Source organism: Scophthalmus maximus, chromosome 9, assembly GCF_022379125.1.
Source record: "Scophthalmus maximus strain ysfricsl-2021 chromosome 9, ASM2237912v1, whole genome shotgun sequence".
Classification (NCBI taxonomy): domain Eukaryota; kingdom Metazoa; phylum Chordata; class Actinopteri; order Pleuronectiformes; family Scophthalmidae; genus Scophthalmus; species Scophthalmus maximus.
Window position 1 is genome coordinate 13,198,477 of NC_061523.1, and position 25,057 is coordinate 13,223,533.

At 42.9% G+C, this 25,057-nt stretch overlaps 4 protein-coding genes across 12 annotated transcripts in view; all 4 read left to right on the forward strand.

Moving 5' to 3' along the window:
- The window catches only part of LOC118319082 (protocadherin gamma-C5-like), a 205,374-nt gene that overhangs the window by 11,680 nt on the left and 168,637 nt on the right, over positions 1-25,057 (forward strand). The window contains exon 1 of one of the 9 annotated variants that reach the window (XM_035649162.2): positions 4,781-7,318. The exons of 4 other annotated variants lie outside the window; for them this stretch is intronic. In XM_035649162.2, the coding sequence (XP_035505055.2) occupies positions 4,889-7,318 (2,430 nt within the window). In that variant the 5' untranslated portion in view covers positions 4,781-4,888. Of the gene's footprint in view, positions 1-4,780; positions 7,319-8,455; positions 10,912-21,516; positions 24,024-25,057 lie in introns of those variants that run through there. 4 more of the 9 variants (XM_035649166.2, XM_047334637.1, XM_047334647.1 and 1 more) reach the window with 4 other exon arrangements.
- On the forward strand, positions 282-2,810 carry LOC118319090 (protocadherin gamma-A11-like). The gene has a single exon (XM_047334666.1). The coding sequence runs from the start codon at positions 420-422 to the stop codon at positions 2,808-2,810; it is 2,391 nt and encodes a 796-aa protein (XP_047190622.1). The 5' UTR covers positions 282-419.
- Positions 12,133-15,641, forward strand: LOC118319069 (protocadherin gamma-A11-like). The gene is made up of 2 exons (XM_047334597.1): positions 12,133-14,627; positions 15,633-15,641. Exons 1-2 carry the CDS (start codon positions 12,231-12,233, stop codon positions 15,639-15,641), a joined length of 2,406 nt encoding a protein of 801 aa, XP_047190553.1. The 5' UTR covers positions 12,133-12,230.
- On the forward strand, positions 15,743-18,311 carry LOC124850546 (protocadherin gamma-A4-like). Its single transcript, XM_047334663.1, has one exon. The coding sequence runs from the start codon at positions 15,885-15,887 to the stop codon at positions 18,294-18,296; it is 2,412 nt and encodes an 803-aa protein (XP_047190619.1). The 5' UTR covers positions 15,743-15,884; the 3' UTR covers positions 18,297-18,311.

Sequence of the window (25,057 nt, forward strand, 5' to 3'; positions counted from 1 at the left end):
TGTATTTGATGTATGATGGTTGAACAACACCCACGACATCTAAACCTGAGCAAAGTAAAGTTTACAAAGTAAAGTTTACAATGAATACATCAGGGTTTGATGGAAGAGAATCAAATAGATATATCTACTTGCATACAATATTTTTTTTTCTGTAGAATTGTTCATTCTGCCAGTGTGAAGATAAAAATTGACTCATGGTGTCGCTGTTGACTGACGGACAGTGAACACGCACCACTCCACCCACTACTACCGCATTGACTTCGGATGTAATATTCCAGAGAACCAGTCCAACCCTCAAATATATTTTGTCGTGTTTCATCGTGACATTAACTGCTGGAATACCGAACCTTTTTTCCGGTTGCTTTATATTTTGCACTGGACACAGAGTCGAACAGGCTGAGGACGCATTTTCTGTCAGGATGGGAGACAAAGGATTTTCAGCGCTCCGTCTGATCGTCTACTTCGCTTCCTTTATTTTAACGCTTAACGTCGTTTATGGAGACCTGAGTTATTCAATTGCAGAAGAGATCAAACGAGGGTCTGTTATTGGACATATAGCGAAGGATCTTGGTCTTGATCTGAGGAGTTTAGCTTCTAGACAGTCTCGTGTTGATTTTGGTGGAAGTCGGAAAAGGTACTGTGATATTAATCTGAATACCGGAGATTTCATCACGTCAGAGAGAATCGACAGAGAAAGTCTTTGTGGCAAGAAACCATCGTGTGTTTTGAAAGTAGACCTGGTGTTAGAAAATCCTCTGGAGCTCCATCGTGTAAGTATTCATGTTCAAGATGTGAACGACAACTCGCCGCAATTCAACGAGAATTTTATTGAAATGGAAATAAGGGAGTCAGCTGAGAAGGGCAACCGCTTCTCAATCGAGGAGGCCCATGACGCAGATATTGGTCACAATGCTGTTCAGAGGTACAACCTGCAAAAGAACGACAACTTTATTCTCTCTGTAGATAATAACAAGGTCGAACTTGTTTTGGAGAATAAACTCGACCGAGAGAAACAGAAAGAGATGAGTCTGCTCCTCACAGCTCTAGATGGAGGCTCTCCTCAGAGATCAGGCACCGTGGTCATACACGTCACTGTGCTGGATGCTAATGATAACGCCCCAGTGTTCAGTCAGGCCGTTTATAAAGCCAGTCTGCCTGAAAACTCTCCTCCTGATACCGTAGTGATTAATGTCAGTGCTACTGACGCAGACGAAGGAGTGAATGGAGACGTGACATATCAGTTTGGTCACGTGTCTGAAGACGTTATAAATATGTTTTCTATTGATCCAAAAACTGGAAAAATTACAGTAACTGGAGTGATTGACTTTGAAGAAATTAGTTCTTTTGAAATGAGAGTGAAAGCTAAAGATGGATTAGGGCTAACATCGTACGCTAAAGTTATAATAGATGTTACTGATATAAATGACAACGCTCCAGTTTTATATCTGAAATCGCTGACTAACGCCATTCCTGAGAACGTGTCACCTGGTTCAGAGGTGGGCATCATTAACGTGCAGGATGCAGATTCGGATAATAACCAAAAGGTCCGATGCTCCATTCAGCAAAATGTTCCTTTTAAGTTAGTTCCTTCAATTAAAAACTATTATTCTCTGGTGACCACAGGACAACTGGACCGTGAACTAGTGTCAGATTACAACATTACAATCAGTGCCACTGACGAGGGCTCTCCACCTCTATCCTCCTCTAAAACTGTTCACTTATCTGTAGCTGACATCAACGACAACCCACCTGTGTTTGAGGAACAGTCCTACAGCGCATATGTGAGTGAAAATAACAAACCTGGCTCCACTTTATGTTCCGTTACTGCTCGAGACCCCGACTGGAGACAGAACGGTACAGTGATTTATTCTCTGTTACCCGGTGAGGTGAACGGTGCCCCGGTGTCCTCCTATCTGTCAGTTAACGGAGACACGGGGGTGATCCACGCTGTGAGGTCGTTTGACTATGAACAGTTCAGGAGCTTTAAAGTCCACGTGGTGGCCAGAGACAACGGTTCTCCTCCGCTCAGCAGCAACGTGACCGTCAGCGTCTTCATATCGGACGTGAACGACAACTCTCCTCAGATCCTGTACCCCGCCCCGGAGGGCAACTCCTTCATGACCGAGCTGGTCCCCAAAGCTGCACACGGAGGCTCTCTGGTGTCCAAAGTGATAGCGGTGGACGCGGACTCCGGACAGAACGCCTGGCTGTCCTATCACATAGTCAAGTCCACTGATCCGGGACTTTTCACCATTGGTGTCCACAGCGGAGAGATCAGGACACAGAGGGACATTTCTGAATCTGACAGCATGAAACAGAACCTTATTGTGGCGGTGAAAGATAACGGACAGCCCTCTCTCTCTGCCACCTGTTCCATGTACTTACTTATTTCTGATAACTTGGCTGAGGTGCCAGAGCTGAAGGACATTTCTTATGATGAGAAGAATTCAAAACTGACCTCTTACCTGATCATCGCGCTGGTGTCTGTGTCCACCTTCTTCCTGACCTTCATCATCATCATCCTGGGTGTGAGGTTCTGTCGCAGGAGAAAGCCCAGACTATTGTTTGACGGAGCGGTCGCCATCCCCAGCGCTTATCTCCCTCCTAATTACGCAGATGTTGACGGAACAGGAACTTTACGCAGCGCTTACAACTATGACGCCTACCTGACAACAGGATCTCGAACCAGTGACTTTAAGTTTGTGACGTCATACAATGACAACACGCTGCCTGCTGACCAGACTCTGAGGAAAAGTCCTTCTGACTTTGCTGATGTGTTTGGAGGGGGTGATGATTCTCCTGAGGTATGATTCATTTCCTTACTGAAAATGCATTTTCTTACTGGGCGTATGTACATCTGCACGTGTTAGAAATTATGAATTCTGTTTTGGCCATTCATGTAACTAACTAACATGTCAGGCAACCATGTTCAGTTATTACAGTTGTCCTGCATAGCAGAATACATTTATAATTTGTATGCAGTGTTATTGATGCGGTGACACTCATATACTGGTGATCAGTAGTTTCTGGTTTAATACAGTTGGTACGGTAGGAGGATCCACGTATTGATTGTTCTCGGCATATAGATTTAACGGTTTTTTTTTTAGATTGATTGAGATTTAGATTGGTTGACCATGATCGTTTTACCTAAAGCCGTTCTTTTACTATAGGTACTTTATTGAGGCACCAAATTCATTATTTGGGAGATATTTACTATTTTTTGGTAGAGGCAAGCATGCATCTATTTTTTTGTCTAAATAAGTGAATAATATTCCCAATAACGTATGTTGAAATGGAGGTACATACTTGTGAATCTCAAAAACAATTATTAAAGGGTGGACAGTTATCTTTGAAAGTGTTCTGATCATTGTATTGCAATTAATGCCAGATTAATGATTTTACATGGTATTAACAACCTGCAGTGAACGAGACAGGACACTTGATTTTACACACTGACTAACCAGGAAATAACTTTAAAATGTAACTATCACAATATGTAACTTGTTAAAATGTTTCCAGCAAATGGCAGAGAAAAACCTGAATTGATGTGTAATAACAAAATAAATGTAAAATAAAATCTGAGCAGAAGCAAAAACAATACCAGAGTAGGAATGGATTCCTCCGGTTTACACTGATAAGCCACCCATAGCACCGATACCTTCAGTCCAACCTATACACACCTGTCTCCTCATGGTGTGTTCTCCTCAGTGGGGTCAGTATATTTCTCAGATCTCCCACCAGCTAACACCAGAGGGCTATGGCAACATACTGATATATGTTCACCCTGTAGTCAATGATACCCCTTTTAAATTATTTGTTAAAGCAGAATCTTAAAATACTCATTGGGTTATTAAAACCTGCTTCTTTGTCAGTGGTGTAAATGTGCCGTCGCCATTGATGTATCCAGATAAGCCATGTGTATGCTTCCAAATCTGATTTCATGCAACACTTTCTCCCAAGGAGTTAAGGCTTCATGTCAACCAAAGGTTATTTATTTCATGCATATGTGGATGTTATATGTGCACAACTGGAGAAACATTGGCATTGCAGCTCCAAACAATTTATGAACAAATTCCATAACAGCACATTTACCGTTTCCTTCTTTGATATCTGATTAATATTTATAGTGTCTAAGGCCTTGCAGTTTTTACATTGTCATGGTATGTGGTTTGTTTTTAAATACTCATTGTGCAACCTAAAACGTATACACTTCTTACTCTGACCGCTTCTGTTAATCTCCCAATGCTTTTTTTGCATTCACTTACTCATTGGTACCTTCGCCTATGATATTCTTTCTGTCGGATTTACATATAGTAATATTTCAAGTATGTTACCAGGGATAAAAAAAACGGTTTGGACCATGCAGCCTTTGGACAACTGATTTGCTAGTCAGGCACCAGTTATTTATTTCTTTTCACAATCTATAGTCTTTTGATGTGGTCTTGACTTTATATTGAATTAATTAGTTTTGACAGTTTTTCGTGAAAACGTGCTGGTTATCTACTGCAGAAATCATAAACAACCATTATTTGTCTTAAATAATCATGACTTGTTCGTTTTTATGTGTGGCTTGTTGTCGGCGTACATTCAAACGAACAATAAAACAGTTTGCTTTTGTATGCATTAGGTTTTGCTCTTTCACATGCAGATATAACATTTGAACTCACAGTGTCGCTGTTCGCCAGCAGAGTAATGAGGCCTCCACCCCTTTCTCTTGCTTTGTTACCGTAGGTGTCATCTTCTCCTTGTCAAATTACACCCTTGTTTGTGCTTTAGTTTACCATTCGCTTCGAATTCGCTGTTTGCAAGGATCACTGAATTTGGATTGTGTTGCACTGGACCACACAGATTGTCGTACGGGGATAACCAACGCTATTCGACGTTTTTTATGTTTTTTTTTTCTCATCGTTGGCTCAGCATGGCACACAATGGATGTTCAGCGGCTCGCCTGCTGTACAGCTTTGCCTTCTTCCTTCGGCTGCTTCACATCGGCAACGGAGACGTGAGCTATTCTATTCCCGAGGAAATGAAACCCGGATCTGTTATAGGAAATATAGCAAGGGACCTCGGGCTGAACGTGGGGGGATTATCAGCTCGAAAGGCCCGCATTGACAGCGAGCTGAACCGAGAGCAGTACTGTGACATAAACCGTAACACTGGTGATTTGATCGTAGCTGAAATCATCGACCGAGAGGCGATTTGCGGTGAAAAGGCGTCTTGTTTCCTTAAATTTGAGTTGATCCTGGAGGCTCCCCTGGAGTTGCATCGCATTTCACTGCAAATACACGACATCAACGATAACGCACCTGTTTTTGCTAAAGATGAAATCAAAATCGAAATAAATGAACTGGCTATGAAGGGGTCACGCTACCGTGTTTTGGAAGCGCACGATCTAGATATTGGGCAAAACGCAGTTCAAAACTATATATTACAGTCGAACAATTATTTGGTGCTTAAAGTGCAGTCGAAATCAGATGGAAGTAAATTTGCAGAACTGGTGTTGGATAAAGAGTTAGACCGGGAGGAACAGCAGGAAATGAGATTACAGCTCACTGCTCTAGATGGAGGCACTCCTCGAAAAAGTGGCACTGCAACTGTGCGTGTAACTGTCCTGGATGCTAATGATAATGCTCCAGTGTTTAGTCGCTCTCTGTTTGAAGCCATTATTCCTGAAAATTCTCCTCTCGATACTACAGTGGTTCAAGTGGCTGCAACTGATGCCGATGAAGGTCTAAATGGTGAGGTGACTTATGAATTAAGTCGTATTTCAGAAACTGGTAAACGAGTATTCGCTTTAGATCCCACCACTGGAGAAATAAAAGTAATAGGGCCTTTGGATTATGAAAAAGAGTCAATGTATGAAATGCGTGTTGACGCCAAAGACGGATATGGCCTAACTTCAGATTGTAAAGTTATTATTGAAATCTCCGATGTTAATGATAACTCACCTGAAATCAATTTGAAATCTCTGACTACCCTCATACCTGAGAACGTGTCACCTGGTTCAGAGGTGGGCATCATCAACGTGCAGGACAGAGACTCTGAGAGTAACAGACAGGTTCGCTGCTCCATTCAGCAAAATGTCCCTTTTAAGTTGGTTCCTTCTATTAAAAACTATTATTCTCTGGTGACCACAGGACAACTGGACCGTGAACTAGTGTCAGATTACAACATTACAATCAGTGCCACTGACGAGGGCTCTCCACCTCTGTCCTCCTCTAAAACTGTTCACTTATCTGTAGCTGACATCAACGACAACCCACCTGTGTTTGAGGAACAGTCCTACAGCGCATATGTGAGTGAAAATAACAAACCTGGCTCCACTTTATGTTCCGTTACTGCTCGAGACCCCGACTGGAGACAGAACGGTACAGTGATTTATTCTCTGTTACCCGGTGAGGTGAACGGTGCCCCGGTGTCCTCCTATCTGTCAGTTAACGGAGACACGGGGGTGATCCACGCTGTGAGGTCGTTTGACTATGAACACTTCAGGAGCTTTAAAGTCCACGTGGTGGCCAGAGACAACGGTTCTCCTCCGCTCAGCAGCAACGTGACCGTCAGCGTCTTCATATCGGACGTGAACGACAACTCTCCTCAGATCCTGTACCCCGCCCCGGAGGGCAACTCCTTCATGACCGAGCTGGTCCCCAAAGCTGCACACGGAGGCTCTCTGGTGTCCAAAGTGATAGCGGTGGACGCGGACTCCGGACAGAACGCCTGGCTGTCCTATCACATAGTCAAGTCCACTGATCCGGGACTTTTCACCATTGGTGTCCACAGCGGAGAGATCAGGACACAGCGGGACATTTCTGAATCTGACAGCATGAAACAGAACCTTATTGTGGCGGTGAAAGATAACGGACAGCCCTCTCTCTCTGCCACCTGTTCCATGTACTTACTTATTTCTGATAACTTGGCTGAGGTGCCAGAGCTGAAGGACATTTCTTATGATGAGAAGAATTCAAAACTGACCTCTTACCTGATCATCGCGCTGGTGTCTGTGTCCACCTTCTTCCTGACCTTCATCATCATCATCCTGGGTGTGAGGTTCTGTCGCAAGAGAAAGCCCAGACTGTTGTTTGACGGAGCGGTCGCCATCCCCAGCGCTTATCTCCCTCCTAATTACGCAGATGTTGACGGAACAGGAACTTTACGCAGCACTTACAACTATGACGCCTACCTGACAACAGGATCTAGAACCAGTGACTTTAAGTTTGTGACGTCTTACAATGACAACACGCTGCCTGCTGACCAGACTCTGAGGAAAAGTCCCTCTGACTTTGCTGATGTGTTTGGCCAACCAGATGAGTCTCCAGAGGTAGGCCTCGGTGTTTAATAATGCATAATTTTTGTTTTATCAAAGCAAATTGAAATTTTTGACATGGATTATTTGTGAGCAAAAAATACAACAGGCACAGTTTAGACTTAATAACTGTACTCTCAACAAAACAATGCATGCATTATCATATGCAGGTCACATGCTTGGTAGCACTCTTGCCCCACAGCAAAGGATATGCTCATATTAGTTCCAATCGCTTGTTGCACTATCACGTCTGTGTAGAGTTTACTTGGTTCAAGTGAATTTGCTCCTGATTCCTGTATACTTTATTACAATAAAAGACACCGAGTATTAGAATGATGACATTTAAACTGCCCTTCGGTGTGAATGTTACGTCAAATGGTTACACTAGTAGGCCTATATCTGCTCGCACTACTAGACAGATAAATTGACCATGTTGTACAATGCCTCTAACCTAATAGGCTGTATGGACCATGGCTCCAGTCCCCTACCCTGCCGAGCTAAATGATGATTGGGTTTGTCCACAAAATTGCTTTATATTCATGCTTTTGGAAGTGACATTCTCTAATCAACTCGAGGCTCAGAGATAACGAAATGTCATATTTGACCTCAATAAAAGGGGAAACTAACTGTGGGCGTTTGGTCATGATTTATAAAAAAAGTATTACGCTTTTGCCGTAAATGGGTGTGTCCACAAAATTCGTGCTGATTATGAGGAAAGATCAAATATTTGTATTGTTTTCAGGCAGACTTGGCTTTTCAGGATGTTCATGTACAAAGACGTGTTTATCAAGCATAAAGTCAAGGGAAGTGAGAGTGTGTGAATATTATTCGTTGACGGAGCCCTGTTCAAACTCTCTCCATGGTGCTGAATTGAATTTAGTTCGCAGTTAGAAACTGTCCGTTTTCAATCGAATTGAGAAAACCAAAGACAAAAACGCCTCAATAATGCTTTGTAGATTTTTCCCATTGAAATTTAAGTTACTTTGCAAACGTATGGTAACCTTTAAAATATTCATTTGTAATGCTCCAGTTGATCCCACAGTGTCGCTGCTCACTTGCAGATATGAGACAATATTTTTCTCTCCACCCACTGAAAGAGGGCAGTGATCCCAGCCTTCAAACCAGAGCTGCCATTGTCGAGGGAGCGGCGTAGGTTAATGTCATAAAATAAGAAGGGAAACAGTGATTTTTGTCTTAATATTTAACGCTTTGGTGTTATGATGCAACACAGTGGACTATCGTGGCTGGCTTTTCTCTGCGCTTTTGTTCTTTTTGTCCGCATCATCGCTGCAGACCTCAGCTACTCGGTTCCGGAGGAGATGAGGCCCGGGTTCATTGTTGGAAATATTGCAAAGGACCTCGGGTTGGAAGTGGGGAAACTATCCACTCGTAAAGCCCGTATTGATACCGAGGACAATCTGCACTACTGCGATATTGACCTTAAAACGGGTGATCTTGTCATCAGGGAAGAGATTGACCGAGAGGAGCTGTGTGGGGAGAAGGTTTCGTGTTTGCTTAAATTCGAATTAGTCCTCGAGAGCCCTTTGGAGCTGCATCGCATTTCACTGCTCATCCAGGATGTAAATGATAACACACCAGCTTTTCCAAAGGAAACAATTAAGTTGGAAATAACAGAATCAGCCGTTAAAGGAGCTCGATATCGTGTCAATGAAGCACACGACGCGGACATCGGACAAAATACAGTCAAACAATACAGTTTACAACCGAATGGACATTTTGTTTTATCTGTTCGAGAAGATAGCGACGGGTCTAAGAGCGTCGAGTTGATGTTGGACAAAGAGCTAGACCGTGAAAAGCAGCGCGATTTAGATTTCATGCTGATTGCAGTTGATGGTGGCAACCCACAGAGATCAGGAACTGCTAATATCCACGTGACTGTGCTGGATGCTAATGATAACGCGCCGGTGTTTGACCGGGCTGTATACAAAGCCAGTCTACCAGAAAACGCTGCTTTTGATACTGTTGTCGTCGCAGTAAGTGCCAGTGATGCAGACGAGGGAGTCAATGGGGAGGTGACGTATGAATTTAGTCGTATTTCAGAGAGGGCTAAAAAGATTTTCTCACTAGACAGTAAAACTGGAGCGATAACAGTCACAGGAGCCCTTGATTTCGAGAGTAATTCTAAATATGAAATGCGCATCGATGCCAAGGATGGTTATGGACTTTCATCTGATTCCAAAGTCATGATTGATATTACAGATGTTAATGATAATGCTCCAGTTATATATCTGAAATCACTGACTAACGCCATACCTGAGAACGTGTCACCTGGTTCAGAGGTGGGCATCATTAACGTGCAGGACAGAGACTCTGAGAGTAACGGACAGGTTCGCTGCTCCATTCAGCAAAATGTCCCTTTTAAGTTAGTTCCTTCTATTAAAAACTATTATTCTCTGGTGACCACAGGACAACTGGACCGTGAACTAGTGTCAGATTACAACATTACAATCAGTGCCACTGACGAGGGCTCTCCACCTCTGTCCTCCTCTAAAACTGTTCACTTATCTGTAGCTGACATCAACGACAACCCACCTGTGTTTGAGGAACAGTCCTACAGCGCATATGTGAGTGAAAATAACAAACCTGGCTCCACTTTATGTTCCGTGACTGCTCGAGACCCCGACTGGAGACAGAACGGTACAGTGATTTATTCTCTGTTACCCGGTGAGGTGAACGGTGCCCCGGTGTCCTCCTATCTGTCAGTTAACGGAGACACGGGGGTGATCCACGCTGTGAGGTCGTTTGACTATGAACAGTTCAGGAGCTTTAAAGTCCACGTGGTGGCCAGAGACAACGGTTCTCCTCCGCTCAGCAGCAACGTGACCGTCAGCGTCTTCATATCGGACGTGAACGACAACTCTCCTCAGATCCTGTACCCCGCCCCGGAGGGCAACTCCTTCATGACCGAGCTGGTCCCCAAAGCTGCACACGGAGGCTCTCTGGTGTCCAAAGTGATAGCGGTGGACGCGGACTCCGGACAGAACGCCTGGCTGTCCTATCACATAGTCAAGTCCACTGATCCGGGACTTTTCACCATCGGTGTCCACAGCGGAGAGATCAGGACACAGCGGGACATTTCTGAATCTGACAGCATGAAACAGAACCTTATTGTGGCGGTGAAAGATAACGGACAGCCCTCTCTCTCTGCCACCTGTTCCATGTACTTACTTATTTCTGATAACTTGGCTGAGGTGCCAGAGCTGAAGGACATTTCTTATGATGAGAAGAATTCAAAACTGACCTCTTACCTGATCATCGCGCTGGTGTCTGTGTCCACCTTCTTCCTGACCTTCATCATCATCATCCTGGGTGTGAGGTTCTGTCGCAGGAGAAAGCCCAGACTGTTGTTTGACGGAGCAGTCGCCATCCCCAGCGCTTATCTGCCTCCTAATTACGCAGATGTTGACGGAACAGGAACTTTACGCAGCACTTACAACTATGACGCCTACCTGACAACAGGATCTAGAACCAGTGACTTTAAGTTTGTGACGTCATACAATGACAACACGCTGCCTGCTGACCAGACTCTGAGGAAAAGTCCTTCTGACTTTGCTGATGCGTTTGGAGATTCTTTGGAGCCCTTTGAGGTAGGCTTATTGTTTTAAGACAAGTCAAATCTCTTATTTGTAGTTTTTCACAATAAGACATAATCATATCAGCGTTTTTGTTTGCATTCATACATAGTGCGATTCACATGAAAGCATTTGTACAAATTTCCTTCCTAGAAAACTAAGTATCTGTTGCTCAGAAACACTCTGACATACACCTGTGGCTTGTTTTATTTGTTATCATTAGTCACAAGTGTCAGAAATTATATCTATTAATAAACAAAAAATGCATGGAAACGTTGATACCATGTCAATCTATTGACGTATATTGTCATTTCAAACCGTATGCATAACAATTAACCAAATCATTTCATGAAGACTGTGTAAATCACTGCCAAATTCAAGAACACATCTGTTTTGTCCTGTCGCTGGCCAAGGTGCCAAACGCAACATATACTCCCAAATTGAATCCTACTTCTCTATTGTTTCTTTCTAAAATGCTGTATTTTTCTTTAACTTGATTTCTGTCGTCTACAATACAGAAATGCTTTTAAGGGTTGATATTCCTCGCCACTCCTGTCAGAATTATTATCTTTTTCTTTCAGCTATGTATTTAATCAGTCAATACTCACATAATGATATGGTGGATTTATGACATTATGCGTGAATGCATATAAAAAACGAACTTTCGTGCAATTCAGTCGTTTTCAACCGCCGGAAAGTTACCTCTCTACCGAATAATATTTTCGTTTCATTATTATACCGGAAATGTGGTAATTACACTCTCTAATTTTTAGTGTTGTTGTTTGCGGTGGTTTTCTATTCATTTACAAGATGGGCTGATTTTATTCTTTTGACGTTTGCTCAACCACAGACTCCTTGTCACGGTGATTCCCAGATTCAAGCTGTTAATTGCTAACAGCATGCAGTCCAGGACTTCCCCTACAACTTCAAAAGATATGAGTGGACAGAAAACAATTGAATAGGCTGACAGTGTTTTAAATATTAGAGATATGTTTTCATTGCATTGAATTATACTTATATTTGTTTCCCCTCTGGCACTCAAGGTGATATTTCTGTCTGTCCGTGATAAAATCTTTTCAGATAAATTGAGTTGTATGATATAGGGTGACTCTTTGCTGTAATCTTGAGGATATGCTGTGAGTGTCGCTGTCTACCGGTCGAAATGTAAACCAGGCTGCATATGAAACCGTCAAGCGTCTCCACCCTCACATGTTCTGCTCATTGTTTGCCATTGCTCTGGCCTATGTGTCTTGAATCGCTCACTGACGTGCACATTACCGTGTGTTTTTGAGGAATTCAGATTATTTTCTTTTAGATTTTGATTCATTTTCAGTATGGCATTTGACGGATCGCCAACGAACCTTGTTTGCAGCTTTCTTTTTTTGCTTTTAGTCTTACATTTGTCGTACGCCGACATGAGCTATTCTTTTCCGGAGGAAATGAAACGCGGATCGGTGATTGGAAACATAGCCAAGGATCTCGGGCTTCAAGTAAGCAGACTTCCACCTCGTAAGGCTCGAATTGTCGTCGAAGGGGACCGGAAACGTTATTGTGAGATTAACGTTAAAACCGGAGAACTGTTTGTTGCCGATCGGATTGACCGAGAAGAGCTTTGTGGTGCAAGGATTTCATGCATTTTGAAATGTGAATTGGTACTTGAAGATCCCCTGGAATCGCATTGGATATCTGTGCAAATCCAGGATGTAAATGACAACCCACCAGTTTTCATTAAGGATGCCGTCAAACTGGAAATACGAGAATCAGCTCCCAAAGGATCTCGGTACAGAATAAATGCGGCACGCGATGCAGACATGGGACAAAACGCTGTGCAAAACTATATACTGCAGAAAAACAATTATTTTGCCCTGAACGTACTGACTAATTCTGTTGGTACGAAATATAGTGAGATCATTTTGGAGAGAGATTTAGATCGTGAAGAACAGCAAGAGGTGAACTTGTTGTTGACAGCCGTCGATGGAGGCTCTCCTCAGAGGTCAAGTACCGCAGTCATACAGATCACTGTGCTGGATGCTAATGATAACAACCCAGTGTTCAGCCAGGCCGTCTATGAGGCCACTCTACCCGAGAACTCTCCCGTAGACACTGTAGTGGTGACGGTGAGTGCTACCGACGCAGACGAGGGCGTGAATGGTAAAGTGACTTATGAATTCAGTGGCATAAGTGACTTCGCAAAAGAAATATTTTCTTTGAATGAATATACTGGGGAAATTGCACTAGCGAAGAATGTTGACTACGAAGAAGAAACTAAATTTGAAATGCTAATTGAGGCGAAAGATGGATACGGCCTTTCGTCGGAAACAAAAGTAGTAATAGATATAACTGACGTGAATGATAATGCACCTGTGATACATCTTAACTCATTAACAAACCCCGTAGCTGAGAACGTGTCACCTGGTTCAGAGGTGGGCATCATCAACGTGCAGGACAGAGACTCTGAGAGGAACAGACAGGTTCGCTGCTCCATTCAGCAAAATGTCCCTTTTAAGTTAGTTCCTTCTATTAAAAACTATTATTCTCTGGTGACCACAGGACAACTGGACCGTGAACTAGTGTCAGATTACAACATTACAATCAGTGCCACTGACGAGGGCTCTCCACCTCTGTCCTCCTCTAAAACTGTTCACTTATCTGTAGCTGACATCAACGACAACCCACCTGTGTTTGAGGAACAGTCCTACAGCGCATATGTGAGTGAAAATAACAAACCTGGCTCCACTTTATGTTCCGTTACTGCTCGAGACCCCGACTGGAGACAGAACGGTACAGTGATTTATTCTCTGTTACCCGGTGAGGTGAACGGTGCCCCGGTGTCCTCCTATCTGTCAGTTAACGGAGACACGGGGGTGATCCACGCTGTGAGGTCGTTTGACTATGAACACTTCAGGAGCTTTAAAGTCCACGTGGTGGCCAGAGACAACGGTTCTCCTCCGCTCAGCAGCAACGTGACCGTCAGCGTCTTCATATCGGACGTGAACGACAACTCTCCTCAGATCCTGTACCCCGCCCCGGAGGGCAACTCCTTCATGACCGAGCTGGTCCCCAAAGCTGCACACGGAGGCTCTCTGGTGTCCAAAGTGATAGCGGTGGACGCGGACTCCGGACAGAACGCCTGGCTGTCCTATCACATAGTCAAGTCCACTGATCCGGGACTTTTCACCATCGGTGTCCACAGCGGAGAGATCAGGACACAGCGGGACATTTCTGAATCTGACAGCATGAAACAGAACCTTATTGTGGCGGTGAAAGATAACGGACAGCCCTCTCTCTCTGCCACCTGTTCCATGTACTTACTTATTTCTGATAACTTGGCTGAGGTGCCAGAGCTGAAGGACATTTCTTATGATGAGAAGAATTCAAAACTGACCTCTTACCTGATCATCGCGCTGGTGTCTGTGTCCACCTTCTTCCTGACCTTCATCATCATCATCCTGGGTGTGAGGTTCTGTCGCAGGAGAAAGCCCAGACTGTTGTTTGACGGAGCGGTCGCCATCCCCAGCGCTTATCTCCCTCCTAATTACGCAGATGTTGACGGAACAGGAACTTTACGCAGCACTTACAACTATGACGCCTACCTGACAACAGGATCTCGAACCAGTGACTTTAAGTTTGTGACGTCATACAATGACAACACGCTGCCTGCTGACCAGACTCTGAGGAAAAGTCCCTCTGACTTTGCTGATGTGTTTGGAGATTGTGATGCTTCTCCTGAGGTAGGAATTATTTTATTCACTGATAACTCATTTTATCCTTTTTTTGTCTTTCTAGTTTGACGAAAAAAATGGAATGTGCTTCCAGATAGCAGGAATCTACTTAGCTGTTCATTTCATGTGTATGATGTGGTTAAGGAAAATATGTAGGGATCCTTACAGTAGGCATCGATGTTGCATTCAAATCTTCCTTTATGTAATACGCTGCCACCATGGCAACATTTTAACAAAACTTTTTTATTTGTAATTATTCTGTGTTAAGAAGTCAGAATATTTAGTTTTTAACTAAACGTTATACCCTGAATGTAAAGCGGTCTATTACAATACTTTTATGCCCATGGACAAGTACACGGATACAGGGGTACAACATTAACTTCAATAAGTTTCAGTCCGCGACTTTAAGCTTTCATGGCCCTGTGATTGGTGTGAAAGCAACATTTCCATTACCTTTTTCGTGCGTGGTGGGAAAAACTTAAGGGAGAAGTTTCAAATTTATTAGGCTGTTAAATGTATTTCGGCATTTTGTTTTCACAAATCCATCATATTCCTCAACTTTTTACTTATAGCATCATCACATAAATCTATAGCCACTCTAGCCGAACATTTTCTTAAATATTATAGTTTAATACACATGGCGTCCAACACGTGCATTTTTGTAACGAGTTCAGAAGTAATGTCAGTTAGGCATTACTATTACTTTCATTTTTTCTGGTCGATACGTGTTCTGAATGTCATGGTTAACATCGGCCCTGCTTCATTGTGCCCGTCACTTCATACTCTGGGATCTATCCATGGTGCTGAAACCAATCCAACCCCAGTAGATCCCTGTGTCGTCACTACTGCGCAAACAAAAAACAAAACAACTTTTAATAGAGTGAGTGGTCCAAACTCTGGTTTGTACCACCGATTTGACTCTACATTCTTATTTTATATTGTATTCAAGCTTTCACCTGTCTACATCCTTGGCCATGTTTCCAATTTTCATTTTCATCTTTTTCTTGTTCTTAGAACATATAATTGTTTGATTTGTTTTGTAGTACCCACACTTAGCTCACAGTGTCGCTGTCTACCAGCTTTACTTAATGGTGCCACAGTACACTATGTTACCCTGCACGCTTGCACATTTACAAGCCACGATAGATTGTTAGTTGTTGAAAGCAGCGACATCGCACACGTCTTCTCGAGAGGATTCCGGTTGGCTGGTTATTTTTACTTTGCAAGTCTTGGCTGTGGTTGTTTCGGCTTTCATCTTCCAGGAATATGGGACACAAAGCATTTTCAATTCTCGGCCTTGTTACCGTCCTGGGAGTATTTTTTCTGTCGCTGTGCACCGTCCGTGGAGATGTGAGTTATTCTTTCCCGGAGGAGATGAAACGCGGCTCGGTTGTTGGAAATATAGCGAAAGACACCGGACTGGAGGTGGGCAAACTGTCCGCTCGAAGGGCTCGCATTGATGCAGACGGGAACAGCAAACGGTATTGTGACATTAATCTGGCTACTGGAGATATCATCGTCTCCGACAGGATTGACAGAGAGGGGCTTTGTGGCAAAAAGGCATCTTGCCTTTTAAAACTGGAGCTTGTATTAGAGAATCCTTTAGAGCTGCATCGCATTAACATCCATGTTCAAGATATCAACGACAATTCCCCACAGTTTAAAAAGAACGATATCAAATTTGAAATCAGCGAATCGGCCGTTAAAGGAAGTCGGTATCGTTTAGATGAGGCCCATGATGCAGACGTAGGTCAAAACACCATCCAGGGCTACAGTATCGAGGCAAATGAACACTTCAGATTGAATGTTGTTGCAAAAAGCGGAGGAGGAAAATACAGCGAGTTAGTTTTAGAGAAGGAGCTGGATAGAGAACAACAGCAAGAGCTAACGATTGTGCTTGTGGCAACAGACGGAGGCTCTCCTCAGAGATCAGGCACTGCAGTCGTTCACGTCACTGTGCTGGATGCGAATGATAACGCCCCAGTGTTCAGTCAGGCCGTTTATAAAGCCAGTCTGCCTGAAAACTCTCCTCCTGATACTGTGGTGGTCACAGTGAGCGCGACTGACGCAGACGAGGGCGTCAACGGACATGTGACTTATGAGTTTGATCACATTTCCGATGAGAGTAATAACGTATTTTCTCTTGATCAGACAACTGGTGAAATTAAAGTAAGTGGACCAATTGATTATGAGGAGTTGTCGGCATATGAAATTCAAATTACAGCGAAAGATGGTCTTGGATTAGTTTCATCCTGTACATTGATAATTGACGTCACAGATGTCAATGACAACGCCCCAGTTATATATCTTAAATCTCTGACTACCCTCATACCTGAGAACGTGTCACCTGGTTCAGAGGTGGGCATCATCAACGTGCAGGACAGAGACTCTGAGAGTAACAGACAGGTTCGCTGCTCCATTCAACAAAATGTTCCTTTTAAGTTAGTTCCTTCTATTAAAAACTATTATTCTCTGGTGACCACAGGACAACTGGACCGTGAACTAGTGTCAGATTACAACATTACAATCAGTGCCACTGACGAGGGCTCTCCACCTCTGTCCTCCTCTAAAACTGTTCACTTATCTGTAGCTGACATCAACGACAACCCACCTGTCTTTGAGGAACAGTCCTACAGCGCATATGTGAGTGAAAATAACAAACCTGGTTCCACTTTATGTTCCGTTACTGCTCGAGACCCCGACTGGAGACAGAACGGTACAGTGATTTATTCTCTGTTACCCGGTGAGGTGAACGGTGCCCCGGTGTCCTCCTATCTGTCAGTTAACGGAGACACGGGGGTGATCCACGCTGTGAGGTCGTTTGACTATGAACACTTCAGGAGCTTTAAAGTCCACGTGGTGGCCAGAGACAACGGTTCTCCTCCGCTCAGCAGCAACGTGACCGTCAGCGTCTTCATATCGGACGTGAACGACAACTCTCCTCAGATCCTGTACCCCGCCCCGGAGGGCAACTCCTTCATGACCGAGCTGGTCCCCAAAGCTGCACACGGAGGCTCTCTGGTGTCCAAAGTGATAGCGGTGGACGCGGACTCCGGACAGAACGCCTGGCTGTCCTATCACATAGTCAAGTCCACTGATCCGGGACTTTTCACCATCGGTGTCCACAGCGGAGAGATCAGGACACAGCGGGACATTTCTGAATCTGACAGCATGAAACAGAACCTTATTGTGGCGGTGAAAGATAACGGACAGCCCTCTCTCTCTGCCACCTGTTCCATGTACTTACTTATTTCTGATAACTTGGCTGAGGTGCCAGAGCTGAAGGACATTTCTTATGATGAGAAGAATTCAAAACTGACCTCTTACCTGATCATCGCGCTGGTGTCTGTGTCCACCTTCTTCCTGACCTTCATCATCATCATCCTGGGTGTGAGGTTCTGTCGCAGGAGAAAGCCCAGACTGTTGTTTGACGGAGCGGTTGCCATCCCCAGCGCTTATCTCCCTCCTAATTACGCAGATGTTGACGGAACAGGAACTTTACGCAGCACTTACAACTATGACGCCTACCTGACAACAGGATCTAGAACCAGTGACTTTAAGTTTGTGACGTCTTACAATGACAACACGCTGCCTGCTGACCAGACTCTGAGGAAAAGTCCTTCTGACTTTGTGGATGTGTTTGGAGATTGCGATGCTTCTCCGGAGGTAGGAATTTAAACTTTTTTGTCCTTCTCTACAATGTTTTTCAACGACAATTTTCATTTTAACAACTCTGCAGTAGGTTGAGGGCATGGCAACTCTACGCAACATTGTTAATTATCTTGCATACCCGACAACAGGTCTTAGAACTACTTTAAATGTGTGACAGGGGTGTATGACAACACACTTCCTGCTGACCAGACTCTGAGGAAAAGCCCAAGTGACTGTCTTGAAGCATTTAGTTTGTCAAAGGAATTTTTAGAGACACCCATTGTGAAAGCTCATGTGTCCATTTTGTTGTTTAACTCGCCAAACAACATTATATCATATAACACATGTCTTTGGACATGTAGATGATTGTTGGTGTCATAACATTTCACAATGTCTAGTTTTTCCCCTGCAGTGCTTGGCTGCTCACTAAGGTGTTGGTTGTAAATACGATTCCAAAATACCCCAAACAAGTTTCATTAATCTTTTGTTTCAATTTAGTCCATACAAAGAGGAATTTTACTCCAGCTTGCTATATTTTGCTCTCTTTATTCCCTCAATATTTGGATTTGAACCCCCCCCAACAAAAAAATAAATGTATAGTGGCCTAATCTGCGTTATTGGTTTTAGGACTGAAGAAATTATTCTCATTTCATTTGTTACAACATATTTTGCAAGGCATTTCAGACTGTATGGGACACTTAAAATATGTGTTATAGTATAACCATTGTATCGTTCAGCTTTTACAGATCATATTAAGATTTTGTTTTCATTTAATTGATTTATTATTTTGACTCCTGTACTGTAGCTTTGTGACTGCAGGTACATGAAAGTTCAGATGAGTGAGTGATGACTGAAATGGTGGTCGCTGACCCTGTGTTAAGTGTTTTAATTCAATTGGATAATAATGACGAGTAACTTTTGGCTTGCAAATATTGTTTCTCTACAACTCTATCAAGTAAAGAGAACTGTTTTGCTTGTAACTTTGTAAGGGTTTGGGTTGACTCTTAGTTTTTATCAATGGATGCACGTGTTAATGTCTAAACTGCCTCAGGGGGAAAGGTTAAAGCAGAGCTGATGTATGAAATGGTTTCTCTCTTGTTGAAAATACTCTGGGTCAGTTATGTTCTCTTATTATCCAGTGCTTTAATCATAGAACATATTGCTCCAGACAAGACAGGGAGGATTGCATCTGCAACGTTAGTGTATTTGTTTGTCTGTCTTACCTTTATGCTACAAACAAGTAGAGCATGGTGACCCTCATCTTGATTCTGCAATGTAATAATTACTCTACATTTTGCGCTCAAGTGTTTACCCTCAAAAAAAGTAAACGAACTGGAGGCAAAAATTGTCAAATATGGGATTTTAACCTAACGTCAACTGGTTCTTATCTCATGATTGGGTTAAATTTAGCATGCTGTTGGAAAGCTAAACTGAAATATTAGTTGGATAAAACAATTTAGAGGAACTTTATGGAATACATTTTTCTTTTCATTTAATACTGTCATATAAAAAAAGTGCTTGACCCATTGTGCAGTAAAGCACAACACTGTGACATGATTTAGTAATAAAAAAGGTTTCACTGAATGACACAGATGCTGTCAAACTAAAGTCTTCACACAAATCTGTTAACTTTGCAGTTGAGTTACAACAGTATATCATCTACAGAGATATTCAACTCTCAACACAGTAGCATTGTACATTACTGTAAATTTGAGGATAGTACACTTAATCCAGACAACGTAGGTATACTGATCAGAAAGGAGTGAGGGGCTGAAATAGTAAAACACACGAGAAACATTAATGTCGGCACACTGAGGAAGTCCCTTCCACTGGAATTTTTCATCGCCTGATTTTGGCTTTTCAGTTTTATTTAAACACAGATTGATAACTTTGGATTTAGTCATAAGAACATGGTCCACTTTTCATGTTCGCGAGCTGCAGGTTTCCGTCATAGTCACTTTCTTTTCTCTCATAAGTGAAGCTTCAACATTCTTTTACCATTTCCTGCTTTTTGCTTTTGCATCTGATGATTACTGTTGAGCGTTGAATGGGAAAGTGTTACATTCGTTATTTCATAGTAAGGGACTCAACCTCTCTTTGTGTATCATACCGTACACAGTGCATGAGTTCATTTTAAGGGCTTGGAAGTTGTTATCAAAAATGCATGTGTGTGATTTCATCATCTTCCCTTATAGAAGGTCTGTAAATAGTTTGAATATCTAATTGGACGTGAGGGTTGTTGTCGGTTTGGTAAGAACAATTTCATTTTGTTGTATTTTTTTCTTCCAATTTAGGCCAAAATTCAGTGTGGTAATGTATCGTGATTTTTGTATTAGTTTGTTGAGGTGGTCTATTTAAAAAGTTAAAATTAATCATTTGTATTTCCTTTATGCAGTAGGCTAAATTTGAACTGAGTTCATATTACACAAGGAATTGACTAGCAATATTTTTTGCAGGCTTTAGTCACTACTATTTTTAAATATCTTCTCTTCCTACGACACACATGACTTATTCTAGCATATTTTGAATATGAAAACACACTCGAGCAAGTTTTTCCCTACTGGATATTCCCTTTTTTGTTTTTGTTTTACCTGTTTTGACATATCTTTTTCCCTCATGTATAGAGGAATAATGTTGGTCTAGCTGAAAATGTGAGGTGATTGACACTTCTGTGTCATTAGTATTTCACGCCACTTTGTTTAGTTTTCATTTACAGCACAGTTTTCTGTTGTGCTGTAAGAGTCTATGTGCACATATCATCATCAAACTATGTTGTTGATACATTTTTCTATAAACTCATATACTCAGTTATACCGTTTAGTAGAGGAGTACATTGTCTTGGATCATACACATATTAAGGGTATGTGTTTTAAGCGCACCTTATGAAAAGTTAAAGGAATCTTTGGGGTCAGTATTCATACTCAATTAACAACAGAGCCTCTGCAGATATGAAGAATTAACACACAGCAGATAAGATAATAATTTGCTCCGTCATTTATAGTAGTAATTATGTTGTGTTGTTTTGTCATTATGATAATCATATATTGACTGAGTAAAAGTAACTTATGCATTCATACACAAAGTGAAAGTGTCTATTTATTTTGCAGAGCTATAACTAAATTGAACTCTAGGTGTCACTGTGCACCAACCAAGGAAAGTGTAATTTGCTTAATCTATTCTGTTCCACCATTACAAAGCCTTGGCTTCTTGTGGTGCAGCGCGCTTGTGTGTTGAGGATACAAAGAGCCGATAGGTTGTGTTGATATTCGGACAATATATTGCGAAGAATCCATCAGTTTTTGATCATTTCGAAGGAGTTGCCTTTTGGGAAGGATGGACTCCTGGCCCATGACGGGAAAAACATTGTACAGAGGATTTGCTATGGATCGCTACGGCGTTGTTTTCCTTTTCATAAGCCTGCATTTCGCATTTGGAGATGTGAGCTACTCTGTCGCAGAGGAGATGAAACGCGGCGCTGTGGTTGGAAATATAGCCAAAGACCTCGGCCTTAGGACCGCATCACTTTCCTCGCGTAAAGCTCGCGTTGACACGGACAGGAACGACAAGCGGTACTGTGATATTAACCTGAGCACCGGGGATTTGATTGTGACCGACAGGATTGACAGGGAGGGTCTTTGTGGTAAGAAGGCGACTTGCGTTTTAAAAGAGGAGCTTGTTCTGGAAAACCCTTTAGAGCTTCATCGTATCAGTATACATGTGCAGGATGTAAACGACAACACCCCGCAGTTTAGTGAGGACTTGATTTCATTTGAAATAAGAGAATCCGCGGTGAAAGGAACGAAATTTTCACTCACTGAAGCCCACGATGCAGATATTAGTACAAATGCTGTACAGCACTACATTTTACAAAATAATCAGCATTTCACTATTAATGTAGATACGGAGGGTGGTGGACGGAAACACTCTGAATTGGTTTTGGTAAAAGAATTAGACCGAGAACTAGAGGACGATCTCAAATTGGTGCTTACAGCTGTAGATGGTGGTTCTCCTCAGAGGTCCGGCACTGCGATCATTCACATCACTGTGCTGGACGCTAATGATAACGCCCCAGTGTTTAGTCAGGCCGTTTATAAAGCCAGTCTGTATGAAAACGCACCTTTAAATACAGTAGTTATTACAGTGAGCGCTACGGACGTGGACGCGGGTCCCAATGGTGATGTTAAATACAGTTTTGATCATGTGTCTGATGAGCATTTTACTCTGTTCTCACTAGACCATAAAACAGGAGAGATAAGAGTGATCGGCTCTATCGATTATGAGACTGAGACGTCCGTTGAACTGCGAATACGAGCAAAAGACGGACCCGGTCTTACCTCATATTGTACAGTAATAATAGATATAACAGATGTGAATGACAACGCTCCAGTTATATATCTTAAATCACTGACTACCCTCATACCTGAGAACGTGTCACCTGGTTCAGAGGTGGGCATCATTAACGTGCAGGACAGAGACTCTGAGAGGAACAGACAGGTTCGCTGCTCCATTCAGCAAAATGTTCCTTTTAAGTTAGTTCCTTCAATTAAAAACTATTATTCTCTGGTGACCACAGGACAACTGGACCGTGAACTAGTGTCAGATTACAACATTACAATCAGTGCCACTGACGAGGGCTCTCCACCTCTGTCCTCCTCTAAAACTGTTCACTTATCTGTAGCTGACATCAACGACAACCCACCTGTGTTTGAGGAACAGTCCTACAGCGCATATGTGAGTGAAAATAACAAACCTGGCTCCACTTTATGTTCCGTTACTGCTCGAGACCCCGACTGGAGACAGAACGGTACAGTGATTTATTCTCTGTTACCCGGTGAGGTGAACGGTGCCCCGGTGTCCTCCTATCTGTCAGTTAACGGAGACACGGGGGTGATCCACGCTGTGAGGTCGTTTGACTATGAACACTTCAGGAGCTTTAAAGTCCACGTGGTGGCCAGAGACAACGGTTCTCCTCCGCTCAGCAACAACGTGACCGTCAGCGTCTTCATATCGGACGTGAACGACAACTCTCCTCAGATCCTGTACCCCGCCCCGGAGGGCAACTCCTTCATGACCGAGCTGGTCCCCAAAGCTGCACACGGAGGCTCTCTGGTGTCCAAAGTGATAGCGGTGGACGCGGACTCCGGGCAGAACGCCTGGCTGTCCTATCACATAGTCAAGTCCACTGATCCGGGACTTTTCACCATCGGTGTCCACAGCGGAGAGATCAGGACACAGCGGGACATTTCTGAATCTGACAGCATGAAACAGAACCTTATTGTGGCGGTGAAAGATAACGGACAGCCCTCTCTCTCTGCCACCTGTTCCATGTACTTACTTATTTCTGATAACTTGGCTGAGGTGCCAGATCTGAAGGACATTTCTTATGATGAGAAGAATTCAAAACTGACCTCTTACCTGATCATCGCGCTGGTGTCTGTGTCCACCTTCTTCCTGACCTTCATCATCATCATCCTGGGTGTGAGGTTCTGTCGCAGGAGAAAGCCCAGACTGTTGTTTGACGGAGCGGTCGCCATCCCCAGCGCTTATCTCCCTCCTAATTACGCAGATGTTGACGGAACAGGAACTTTACGCAGCACTTACAACTATGACGCCTACCTGACAACAGGATCTAGAACCAGTGACTTTAAGTTTGTGACGTCTTACAATGACAACACGCTGCCTGCTGACCAGACTCTGAGGAAAAGTCCTTCTGACTTTGCTGACGTGTTTGGAGATTGTGATGCTTCTCCTGAGGTAGGAACAGGCGTCATATTGTTTGACATATCTTTCACGTCGTCCTAATTATTGTTTTGAAATAACATTTTTTTACAAGGGAATACACGATTCAATTAGCTTTAAAATGTATTACAATGTGTTCTGAAATGTCCGTCCTCACCATGATCAATAGCTCTATTTTAGTTCCCTTTTTAAATATTTTTTTTTAGTATTTCCATGGTTTCTTTCACCGTAATATACCACGAGCTGCTTACCTGTTTTGTACCTCTTTCCCCCAAACCGGGCTATATGTTCACACATCGATGTCTCCCTTTGTCTGATGACAAGCTGCAATTCTCAATTAGTGTCTCTGTCCTTGGTGCTTATCTTCCCGGGTTGTATTTTCTTTTCAGGAGCAACTGCCCCTGTCTTCTAGTTTTCACCTCTCAAACGTCTTTTAATACTCTCTATTTTACACATACATTACCTTGACCAGCTCTGTGCCATTTGCCATTGACATCCCTGCTGTGTATTGCCTACATTTTATGCGGAAATTATTTTACCCCCTTTGTCTTCAGTCACTCTGACGAAAATTCCTACAAACTTTGCTGAGGTCTTTGCAAATTGTGTTACTTCCCTTTAGTTAGGCACTCATTTTCCATGAATGTCTCACTCCTAATGTCCTCAAAACGCCATACTGAAAAGTGAAGGTCTCGTGATTGCTCTTTAAGACCACACCAATGAAAAACATTTGTGCTACGTTTTCATTACTCTGTCTGTGGTGCTGAACTTTGGATTACCTGGTGGTGAAATGTAGCCCAGTCTTTGGCTCCACCCTCTGTCGTTGCTCAGTTTTATTTCAGTGAATTTTCTTTGATGTTTCGAAGTGATTAAGTAGGCTGTATTGAAAAGCTGTTCATTGAAGCCATTATACTGGGGCTCCAGAACAAAATATATGCTTAACATTGTCCTACCTATTTGGCTAGTAATGTGAAGCTTGTATTTTTAGGACTGAAATATTGATGGCAAGGATATTAAAGGAGGAAAAATGTGCATGTGATAAAAAAAGGGAA